The sequence below is a fragment of the Uloborus diversus genome, chromosome 9, assembly GCF_026930045.1.
Source record: "Uloborus diversus isolate 005 chromosome 9, Udiv.v.3.1, whole genome shotgun sequence".
Classification (NCBI taxonomy): domain Eukaryota; kingdom Metazoa; phylum Arthropoda; class Arachnida; order Araneae; family Uloboridae; genus Uloborus; species Uloborus diversus.
Genome location: NC_072739.1, coordinates 11,828,313 through 11,840,930, shown reverse-complemented (window position 1 = coordinate 11,840,930; position 12,618 = coordinate 11,828,313). Strand labels below are relative to the sequence as shown.

At 31.1% G+C, this 12,618-nt stretch overlaps 1 protein-coding gene across 3 annotated transcripts in view; it reads left to right on the top strand.

Moving 5' to 3' along the window:
• LOC129229610 (caprin-1-like) overlaps positions 1 to 12,157 on the top strand; it is a 48,334-nt gene extending 36,177 nt beyond the window's left edge. For all 3 annotated transcript variants that reach the window (XM_054863950.1, XM_054863952.1, XM_054863949.1), the window contains exons 11-12: positions 4,545 to 4,649; positions 9,665 to 12,157. In XM_054863950.1, coding sequence (XP_054719925.1) covers positions 4,545 to 4,649; positions 9,665 to 9,735 — 176 coding nt within the window. In that variant the 3' untranslated portion in view covers positions 9,736 to 12,157. The remainder of the gene's footprint in view (positions 1 to 4,544; positions 4,650 to 9,664) is intronic.
• The last annotated feature ends 461 nt before the right edge of the window (positions 12,158 to 12,618 follow it).

Below are 12,618 nucleotides of genomic sequence, written 5' to 3'. Positions count from 1 at the left end.
TGTTTCATTTTGAGTCTTTTCAGTAGCGGATTTTAGGGGGGATACAGCGGGCACGTGCCCCCCCCAAAAGGATTATTTAATTTCACCATTTTATTTATTACTTTTTAGCTGACCTTTCCTTTGCACTTTTTTACGTAGGTAATTAAAAAGAACACAAAACACACACACACAGCATATTTTTGAATAAAAACAGGGTTCGTACGGGGTCATGGAAATCCTGGAAAGTCATGGAAAGAAAATAAGAAAATTTCAGACCTGGAAAAGTCATGGAAAATTGAAATTTTCACTGAAGGTCATGGAAATTTATTTCAAGTCATGGAAAAATGTCCTGGACAAAGAGAAAGTAACAGTATCTAAAAGAGCATTAGAAATCTTGAGTGATATAACAATATATAACACATAAAAGCTATTAAAAGTGGAGAATTGAACGATCTTAAAATCAAATCTGAATTTTGAAATCTCATTGCATTCACTTCTGTCACAGCCACTTGCCTTTATTTGCCAGGTGATTTTACTACTCATTTTGAATTTCCTATTATTTTCAACATTTCTTATGTTTTATATTCTGTAGTAGTGAACTTGCACTTTCCTGATTTTGCCACATCCACTCAAAAAACGCAATTCAATTGCATCAAAGCTGGTTTCCATCATCCTTAAAAACTTTATAGTTAAAATTTATCAGAATTTATCTTAATTTGTTGAAGGTTTTAGAGAATAAAGATCTTTATTCAGGCAATAGAAGACAGAAAAAAGGGGAATTCTAATACTCTAAACATTAGTGCTCATACATACGGCCTGCTAAACTAATCCATACGCCCGACTGCTACGTTCAATGTCAGGACTCGAACATTATGTTCTGGAATTTCTGGACCTATTAATTTATTTGCATTTGAAAATGTGCAAATAAATAAACAAAGCAAGTACTTGTGAATCTAAAGATTTTTTTCAGTACTGAATGTTTTTTTTACACAAATATCTAGTTTTGAAACATAAAGAACTAAACTATGTAGCTTTACTTTACAGAACCAAAATGCTGTCAAGTTATGTGGATGATTAAATGCACTGTTGACACTAAAAGGCAACGTTTTGAAGCAAATTTATTGAAATTTAGTTGATGCTAATTCAACCTTTGTCCCATTCATTATCAGTCTGCCTGTCTATAACAAACATATTAGACATTTAAGCATCATCATATTCGATTCACTGCATTTTTACTTTACTTAAATTTATATGATGAAGGCAAATAAGAATAGTTTAGTTTTTTAAGTGTAAACTGATATTTTTTTCCGCTATGAGTAAGTGCTTCAATGAGGCAAAGGCATTCATGTAGAAGTTTTGCTAATGCTCATTTCCAGAAATTGGCAAGTTTTATATTAAATAGTGCTATTCCTCTTCGTATAACAAGGTCATGAAAATTTTTTATTGAAGTCATGAAAAAGTCTTGGAAAAGTCATGGATTTTTTAAATCGAAAATAGAGTATGAACCCTGATAAAAGCATTTTTGTTTGCTAAAGAAGTATTACTGGAGTCAGAGGCCCAGAGTTGCAGAATAAATTTAACTCATTGGCTTCAAATTCAAAAGACTGCATTATCGCGATTCGTTCATTAATTCTTCTTTGATGGAATCAATAATTAAAATTTTTTTTTAAATGTGTAGGCGCACCTAAAAGAGTCATTTTGGGTCTAGGAACCTATTTGCAAAATAATAGATTGATTTCTTTTTCAGCTAATAAAAGATGCAAAATGAAAGAAAATCATGTAGTAGTTTCTTAGAAAAACCATGATTTTTAATAGAAACGGCATGTAGTATCAATATGTTATCTCAACTGTATCATGGCTTTAAGAACAAATCAACAATTGTTTTGAAATTCACACAGAAATAGTTTCTGAATTCTTCAGTGAAACTTATATATGTTATGAAGTTATGATTAAATTAATTTGAAAAAACTCAGGAGAGGTATGGGGTTTATTTAATAACCTTGCCCTCTTGTTATAATCATTATGACAATGTTCCTAGGTAAAGCCGCTCATTGTCTAGCATCTTGGTGACATTATATTGGGTTTAGTATTTAAATGACTTGAAACGTTAAAGATGTATTCTGTCCATATTCAAAGTATATTAGTGCATAATATTCATGTACTTAGAAGTAGATTCATTGACCTTAAGGAATCCTTTAAAAAAAATAATAATTAAAAAACACGCACATTTAAAAATAAAGTCGTCAAAACTTTGTTATGAAACATCGAAAGGGGGGGGGGGGCTGTTTAATTTCCCGTGCCTCCTCCAAAAGATTTTTCTGTATCCGCCCCTGAGTCTTTTGAAAGTTGACTGAAGCTTAACAAAGAACCAGTGGGGTTTTTTTTTTTAAATTATTTTTATTTTTATACATATAGAATTTGTTTTGCATTCATTTTCAGCTATCATTTCAATTCGTAGCAATGCTTGTACTTCTACATTTTGCAGTTACGTTTTCGTTTGTGTAATGAACTACTAAGCAACATCAAATTATAAAAATTGTCCGAAATTTTGTGGTGTGTGGCCCCCCCCCCCCCTTTTTTTTGACTTTTTGCTTAATGGCTGCACAAGGGGTTTGCCAATTTTTTTTTTCTTCTGATGTTGGAAGAAGTTTGCCGGGCCAAGAAAGGCTGGGAACCTCTGGTATAGGGGGATATTTTGTGTTTGTATCTTTAAAAAGTGAAAATATGCCAAAGTATGTAAGGTTCTGCTTATAAGTATCTTCATTGAACTTCAATTTAAAGATTAACAATTGGAGCAGAAAGAGTGATGAACAGCAAATAACATAATAAAAATAAATGCTGTGGAAAATAAATAAAAATAAAATGTATGAAAATAAAAATTTACCAGTAAGGAAATGGAAGTACAGTCAAACCTCGATTTAATAAGGAAATTAATAGTGTTTCTGCTTTTAAATAGATTCAACTAATGTAAATTTGAGTTATTGGTGAATATAACACATTCTTTTTTAAAAAAAAATTCACTTATTATTATTATTTTGAATTCTACAATACTTTCCAATAAGTGTTTGCTAAACTTTCGAAAAACATTTTTACACTCCTCCTTTCCACGAAATTATCAGCAAGAAAGAAACCAATTCAAGACTCTTCACTTTTGTCCGCAATTTGATTGCATTTTGACTCAGCCCCACCTTTCGAAAGTGAAAAAAAACCCTAATTCTTTTATCCACTTTTTAGAGTTGTGTATTGAGGAGATCTTATCTCTCTTTCTTTCATGGGAGAAGCTTGTAATGACCACCTACAGCTTGAGGTAGCTATGGTCTTTCTCTTCTCCTGCTGTTTCCCTTGTCCAGTATTATAAATCCACCCGCTTTGAATTCCTTTCTATTCTCCCTCTTGTCAAAGTCTGAAACCTGTACCTTTCAGAACTTATCTACTCGTCCCCCACCATTTATGAGGTGTCATGCCTGGTCAAATCTCTTGTCTGAGTCTGAAGTTCCTACAACAAACATTTTCAGATGTTTTCATTATTTCATGGAAAATTATTCAATTGCAAAGAAATCTTTGATCCAATCTGCGCAGCTCGAAGTGTCATCGTAACTGGAGTTGCCCCAAAAAAAGTATTGTAAAACCCAGAGCCACGTAACATTAAAACTGAATGGCATAAGTTCCGGATTTTGGAAACGTGACGTGACGTCCGGAGTGTCCATGATATCTGGGTGTCGCGATAACGAGATTCGACTGTAAATTCATTGGGTAATGTAAAACACTGCATTTTATGTTTGTGTTTCTATTTCAACTAAAAGTACTTCAACTATTTTTCTTAAGCTTTTTAACCCCTTTCCTCTGGCTCCAGTAAAAATGACGGGCTGGGGTTTCGCCCTCCATTTCTCGTGCCCGTGATATTGCCGTGCTGGGGTGTGTGCAATATTAACGCGACGAACCAATAAAAACCAATTCATTTCTTTTGCCCAGAATAAATTTTATTTCTCTTTTTATACACCAGATAGCAGCACCAGTCAGTTTTAAATGTAATTGCAGATTTTAAATGTAATTGCAGAAATGCAGAAAGGAAATTCGATACTACTGTCCAGATTGTGATGTTGGCCTCTGTATCTCATGCTTTGAAATTTACCACACAAGAAAAATTTAGTAATCTTTAATTTTTTTACACAAAAGATCAATAAAATTCTCTTTTAATGTTTAAAAGACGTATTTCTTAAATTTTCGCTGCTTGCTTGTTGGCTTTTCATAAAATTTTAATTCAACTTTTAATCTAACAAATATTGAAAATTAAAAATTGCATGCACATGTTTGTACACTTATTTTTGTATAATTTTCTTATATAAAAAATACTTTTATAATTGTTTTCTTGAAAATTATTTGATCATTAAGGGGTTAACCACCATAAAAAGCAATTTTTAAAGATGAAGCTGTTAAAATATCCTGTTTTGCCCTTTTCTTCTTCTCACTCCTGTCCCTTCTTGAAGGGAAGAGGGAGACACTTTTTAATGCAATAGTTAGTTGCTAGAAATATCTGAATGAGCTTATACTTTTGTTATTTATAGCTTACCAAAGTACCAATAACAGTCAAGCTTATATAAGTAGAGACACTTACACCGATACTTCAAGCTATAGTAGCAATTTAAAGAGAGGGTTAAGTGCAAGAGGAGGTAAGTTCAGTTTGTGGTAATGTTAGTTTGTATACAAGTCAAGTGATTAAAAAAGGAAAAAAAAATCATTGATTTAAAACCTTTTAAGATTTAAAAAAAGAAAAATCATTTTTAATAAGTTGTTCTGAATACAAAATGTGTTGCATTTGTGATCTCGACTTTTATTAGCAGAGCTGCGCTCCCTCTCTGTATACAGTGGACTCCCTCTATCTAAACACTCCCTAATGTGAACACCCCGATATTTTGAACACATTTTGATGGTCCCGGCAAATTTCCATAGATTTAAAATAGGCTCTCTGAACACCCCAGTACTATGAACGCTATTTTTAACCCCCTTCAATTATTACCACTTGATATACTGAAAATATTCCCAACTAGTACTCGAGAATCCCTATGAATTAAATTGAAAGCCTGAAATACATTCACAATTTTATCGCAATGATTGATGGGTAATGTAAGCCTGATGTTTCTGCCACTGAACTATATTTCAAGAATAAAAACATTGTATCAAGTTGTATTCAAGACCTATAAAGGTGTGATTACCTTCACGCAAAATGCGGCTGATAATCACCCGTAAACATTTTCACTTGGAAGGTAACACATACCTTGTATGAGAGTACACAATGCAAAAACAGATTACCCCCCCCCCCCCCTCAGGTATTGTACCGATAGCGGTATTAAACCTGCTTTTTGAATTGAAGAAGAATAAAATAAATGAGTTTAGGCTCTCCTCTGAGTTGAATTAGACATTGTACTAGACACCAATCCAAAATTTAGCACCTCGATCTCAGTAACTGGTATAGCTCACTGGGTTAAGTACTAAACATAGTCCACTAATGCAATAGAATACATATACATGCATTATCCAGTCTCCCCCCTTTTGTGAACACCCCCATAATCTGAACACTTTTGTTCGGTTTCATGAGTGTTCAGAATAGAGAGTTCACTATATTGTGTATGCGTGTGTGATGTTTCAATAGTTTAGAGTAAATTATTTTTTCTAATCTTGCAATGTTACAGTAAGTTACTCTTCATGTATTAAATAAAGAACAAACACATCACAGATTGTAACATATTTTAAACTGAACCTTAACATTTAGGAATTATAAAAATTATTCTAGTTTGAAAATGAACTCTAAAGTTAACTACATAAATTTGTATTTATTACTTCAGACAGAATAATTTTACAATTTTTTCAGTACCTATTCCTTTTATCTTTCTGCAGGTGTAGTAGTTGTCCTAGTTTTCCTAAAATTCCTAGTTTTTTGCGAACTGCCCAAAAATTCCTTTTATTTTGAACAAAAAAAAAAAAAAAAAAAAAAAAAGGTTTTCAGTGTTAGAAAATCTTGATAAAGTTTGAGAAGTGCATGAATTCTTTTAAAAAATCATTAGAATGTGCTTAAAAATTTACAAAAATATTTCATCAGTGCAATTTTTGGAATATGTGTTTGATCTGCAACATTGCAAAAGATTGCTTCTGTTTAATTGCATCCAAATATTTTGATGTTTTTAGGCTATTCGAAAGTTACATATGCTATTTCAGATTAGCTTACAGTAGACCCTCGTTTTACGTGCGGGCTACGTTCCACGAAAATGCCGCGTAAATGGAGACAAAATACTAGTCTTAAAATAGGGGTTTGGTTCCATAGATAGCAAAATACTTCATCTTAGTGATGACTAATTGTATAATTAGTTTAATGTGTACTTATAACTTTTATGCACAACATGTATAAAGAAAACATAAATTAATTTCGTGTCCTGTTTATAAAGAGGAGCAGTCTTTTGGCAGTCATTAATTTTTCTCTAATTTGCTGAGCATTAACGCATCCATGATCACTTGCGTCATTTCTGTGATAGAATCTTCCTTCACTAACAAATCAGAAAGATCATTTCTATTGTCTAGGAATGGCTCAAAATTTTCAATGTGAACGTTTTTGGTTTAGCGTCACCGAGGTCGGTGTCCTCGTTGGTTTTGGACGCCTTTTTCACTCCTAAAAGCTCTTCTTAAAGTGAATTCTGAACTGTGTGAGTTTAATAACTTAACTTCTGGAAAGAGCTCTGGAACCAATCGCATGAAATGTCTCCAGTGGCCCAAGCTTGATTATTAGCATGCCAAAATGCAGTTGATTATGCATAATCTGCAATCCTTAGGAGTTTGGATTTTGAAAGAGGGGAAAATTTTATCTGTTTGCATTGCCGCATACGCATAAAACTCAAACTCATCCGTATAAAATAAACCCGCGTAAAATGAGGGTCTACTATAGTTTAAGGTTTATTTCAATAAATAATAAAAAAGCCTTTCTTTGCACCATGGCAACATTGAACTTACTGGGATTTAGCAAAAATTGCTTTTCATTTTTGAGATTTCAATCTTTTTACATTTTGTAATTACTTTTAACATTTTGAGCAATTGGATGTTATTTCACATAATATAACATTCCTTAGATTAGCATTTTAGTTTTAATAAACAATAAATAAATTTATTTATGGAAAACATGTAAAATATTGAAAGTGCTTCGTGAAAATTTATTTCTCTTGTTTGAGATTATTTCAATCTTTTTGCATCTTGTAAATATTTTTATATTTTTGGCAATTGGAGGTTGTTTTGACCTATATGCTATCTCAGATTAATTTCAATAATTAATAAAGGATTTTATTTTTGGAATCATTGCAACATTGAACTTACTTAGCAGAAAATTGCTTTGAGATTTCAGTCTTTTTGCATCTTATAAATATGAAAATATTTTGGTCAATCAAATGTTATTTTACTATATGCTAACTTAGATTAGCATATTTTATGTTTAATTTTAGTAAATGTTGTATAAATTTATTTATGGGAATCAGGGGGAAACTGCCAACGATAAACATGCTTCGAAAAAACTTGCTCCTTTTTTCTGAGATTTGAATCCTTTTGCATCTTTAAAATATTTTTACTATTTTGGCAATTGGAAGTTGTTTTGGCATGTACTTCCTCAGATTAGCTTGTTATTATTTATTTTAGTAACTAAAAAATAAATTACTTTTGTCTGTTTATATACTTACCTATTTTTGAAAACTTGATTTTGAATCATTGTTCTCTTTTTTCAGTTAGTACTGATTTTTCTGGTAAATTTAAGCAATTGAGCGCATAATATTTCAACTTAAAAGTTTGTATTTAAAATATAAAGTTGAATTATATAATTTTATAAAGTTGAATTTATGTCCGCCGTTGTCTCGTTCCGATGTCTGCTGAAATAATAAAGGTATATTGTATGTGTGATTATACACCGGAAATCCATTATTGTTTGTTATACTTTTGCCTCCCTACCTCCTTTTTTCATTTTTAGAATTCAGTGATATTAATAATTATCAAATTTACTGTAATGGTAGTTTTTAAGGGGTTACAGTACTTCAAAAATGACCAAACATCTTTTTTTTCTTCTTTCAAAACTAAAACATATTCCAAACGCTGGAGAAAAGTTTCAAAGCTTTAGTTCAAATATTTAAGTAGTTATGCAAACAAATAACTTTAAATTGCTTTTCTTGATAATCTTTTTTTTTTTTTTTTTTTTTTTTTTTTTTTTTTTTTTTTTTGTGTGTGTGTTCATGTTATAGGAATCCATAAGGATTTTTTTCTATTAAAGATACAGCTTTAAAGTGATATTTTTTGCTGTCAGGATAATATATTTAACAAAACTGTGCATTGGATAGTAATTTTATAAATTACTAGCTGTACCCGACGCGCGTTGCTAGGCCAACAAAAAAAATACATCATTATACTGATTTTCATGACAATCGGTTGAACGGGGCAGAAGTTGCTACTCTGCAGTGCCACCTGGTGGGGAGTGGCTTCAATGAGCATATTATGCACCTTCTCCGTGGAAAAATACACATATATAGCAATTTTCATAATAATCGGTCCAGGTATCAAGTGAAGCCGTGACTATACTCAAATTTTGTACTCACGCAGTTTGCAAGATCAATCAATCGCTAAAAATATCAAATAGAAAAAGTTTTAAATCCCCCCGTTGCATGAAAAGTCATAAAACAGTAAAGAAATAATTTATTTGTTCAAACTCAAGAAAAATGGCAACAGTTAACTTCTTATCAATGAGATCTTTCACGCGAATTAATTTCTGCAGCCGATAATTTTATTCGTATTTATCCAATGGATTGTGACTTAAATTGGAATAAAAAAGGAACTATCGATCGGATTTTTTTTGAACTGGTCTAAAAACATTCCCAGTACCAAAAATAACAAACGGTGAAAGTTTCAGCTGAATCTACCAGGTAGTTTTTGAGTTCATGGATACATACAGACAAACATTCATTTTTATATATATAGACTAAAATGTTTAGAGCATGTTATACCTTAAAAAACAATTTTTTTAAAGAAATTTTTAAAGATTTTTTACATAATCTATTGCAGAAAATTTTCTAATAACCATATAAGCAAATGAATGCACAGATTTTCAGAGAAGATTATTATGATTGTTTAACAAGAAACCTTTTTTAAATAAGTGCAAAAACAAAAAAAGCCTTAAAGATTTTTTGAAAAAATTAATATTTCCTATTTTTTTTAATAAAGTGAGCAATATTTTAAATTTTAGGAAATAAATTGACTGCTAACTAAGAGTGCATGCTAAGGTTTCAAAGAATAACATAATTTATTTAAATAAAAAAAAATATATGAAGGTAATGTGACCAAGGGTACCCATATGCAAAATTTTAAAGGGGGGGGGGGGTGGCTCAGATATTTTCCTCCCAGAAACTGATTTCAGTACAGATTAGAGTTATCAAAATTTGATTTTTTTCAATAACTTATTCATTAATGGCTGTATAAGAAATGTTTTTACATTTTTGCAAAGAAAAAGTACTAAAAGCAATAAAGTTCTCATTTTCTACGCGGGGGGGGGGGGGACTTAAGCCCCCTTGTCCCTCCCCATATGTGTGTCCTTGAATGTGACCCCTTGATTAGCAATTAGCACTGTAATAATAATGTAAGCATTGTCAATGTTCTGTTTTCATTATTTTAGGAGCAAGAGGAGGTACTGCACCTAGAGGAACCAATAGTACTCGGGGAAGCAGAACTGGCTATAGGAATTAGCAATTTCATCATTTTGTACTTTTCTTCTTTAGTTTTTTTTTCTGTGACAATATGGGAACTCATAAGTGGCTGGGTACTCATTACGTGTTGCATTTGCAACAATGTCACGCCTACTGTCTGAGCTCACTATGTGGTGCTTCCAAAAAAAAAGAACATTTTGTTAGCAATAGGTGGATTTTAAATATCAGTTCGTACAATTCTCACCTTTTTAGGTATAATTTTTTCTTTGTTGGAATGCTCTATGTATTGGAAATTTGCAACGTTTAGCATTTCTTATAATTGGGACCATTTTACCAGAAGTTGTATTGTTTTGTTTTGAAACACTAAGTAACCAGGTGAATAAAAATGGAAAGAAAAAAATGCATGCTTTTTTTTCCTTTCAATAAAAAATTTTCTTTTTCTTTTTTCTACAATTGTTTCAACCATTACATATAGTATGTTATGCATACTTATAACTCATAAAAAGCACTTAATCACTAAATGCTTTATAACCTGTTTTTCCTTCAATGACTTTCTTTATTTGTTTCTTAGCATTTTAATTCCCTAAGATATATGTCAATCATGAAAGAACTTCAGATGATATTTGTTTCCTTTTCTTTTGGTATTCAATAAAAATTGCCTGACAATTTTTCTGTATTTTATCCTGAAATGGACGGAAAAAAAAAGTTTCTTTTACTGTAAAAAAAACTTTTCTATCCCCTCCCTCTAAAAAAAAAAAATCTGAAAATTGCAATGCATACTTTAGCGTACATAAATTTTAAACATTATTGAAAACTTCATCTCTACTTATCTGTATTGATCATGTTTGACATACCTTTTTCAAAAATAAATGAATGTAGAATTTTAAAATTTTATTTTATTTATTTGGACTTAAAGTAAAATATTGTGATTCATACCAGTTTAATCAGCTGTGTCTTGTAACGTTAATTTTTTTGTTGCAGTAAATCTTTTGTCGGATAAAAAATACTTTTATGTGAATTTATTTATTAACTTTTTATGCATTTATGTTGTGTAAGTCATTTAAATAGTATGCAATAATCCGAAATTTGCATTTAAGTAGTATGTCATCCAATCATAATTCAGTTGGCTATAATTTGGATAAAACAATCAATTATATGAGTTTGCTTTTAATATAAAATAGTGGTATTTGGTCAAGGACGGATCCAAAAATTTTTCAAGGTGGAGGGTGGTTGATTTTTTAACTTACCTACGTATTTAATTAAAACATTCTCTGCATATGGGGGGGGGGGGCAGCACAACATTTTTATCTACCAGGGCAAATCTACATACTCCTTTTTCCAAACATTGCGAAAAATCGTATAATATTGTATCTTTGAAACTTCAAAAAATTTCCAAGAAGGAGATTCGAATTGGCACCCCATTTCTTTCCTAAACTTCAAATATGGCCAAAATTTGCATTTTAAGACTTCAATTTGTAAAATTTGCCAGTGCAGCGTCCCTCAAAGGAGAGGCAATCGCCCCCCCCCCCCCTTTGTTTCCGTCCTTGTGTTTGGTTAACTTTTACACGATTAACTAATTTAAAAACAAAACTTCTTAAGTAGTGCTAGCAGTAACTCCAATTCTATTTGCTGGAAGGCAATAATTGCACAGGGTAGATGTGCCAATTAAGGAAATGAAGTTTTTTAAACAATTAATTTGCATATTATAAGCGTAATTTAATGAATTCCATTTGCACAACTTCTTAAAGTTACATCTTTGTCTTGTATACTTCAAACCTTTTGAAGGAAGTATTTCCATGTGTTATCTAAAATGTATCCCAATTCCAAAAGTGGATCCTACAAAATGCGAATTCTAATAAATAATGTTGACTATTTCCAACCTTATGGAACCATATTATTGTGGATATTGACAAATTTGAATGTTAAAAGATAAATTTTATTCCTTTATACTTAAAATATATTTACCGAACATTAAGTTACCCATCAAAATGTTTATTTAAATGGAAATGTTAATGTTTCAAATTAACTTTATCTGTATTTCCAAAGTTGTTATACTGAATTCATTGGAACCTTCTGCATTAAGTATTGAATGCCCAGAATATAAAAAATATACCAATATAAATTTTAGGCATTATTAACCAATATGTTATACTTCATATTCTACTGTGAGTTTAATAAAACTATTTGCTTTAGCACAATAAAATTTTTGAGTTAAATAATAAAAGAATCAGTGGCATTCTAGTCTTAGCTTCCCCAAATATTATCTAAAATAGTGAAATTTTGTGAATTTCATCAGTATTATCTAATTGTATTCTTTCCTTGAAACTTACACTTTTATCACATGACTTGGTACTAAATTTTCATGAATCCAGCTATTTTATTTATCATAGATATTGCCTGTTGTAGAATCAAATACTTGCTTATGTAAACATTGCAGTATATTTTATTAAAAAACAAAAGGATTTTGACTGTCTTTGTGTTTCTTTAGCAGTGTTCTCATTATTTTTTGGCTTTTCTTTCAATGTAGAATCATTTCAGCAAACCTTGCTCGGTTTCATACTACTGATGGAAAATAGATTTAAGAATTAGCAGTTAGCATTTTTACTAGGTTGAAACAAAAGTTAGTAAACTCTTGCTAAAAATGGAATTTTATTTTTTGTATTTTGGGATTTTTTTTTTTTTTTTTTTGTTGCTTTTGTCATAACTTGGCAAGTAAAACTTAAATTTTTGGCAAGTGTTTCCAAACTTTTGGGATACTCCTACTGTTAAAAAAAAAAAACCAATCCATTGCATACAACTTGGCCCTACATGGGGGGGGGGGGGGAATAGATCCTTAAAAAAGTGAACATTGGGGACCCGTTACCTGGTTTCTAAGGCTGCAGTCAGTACGGCCCTGGATTTAAGATGTTCAATTTTACAGGTA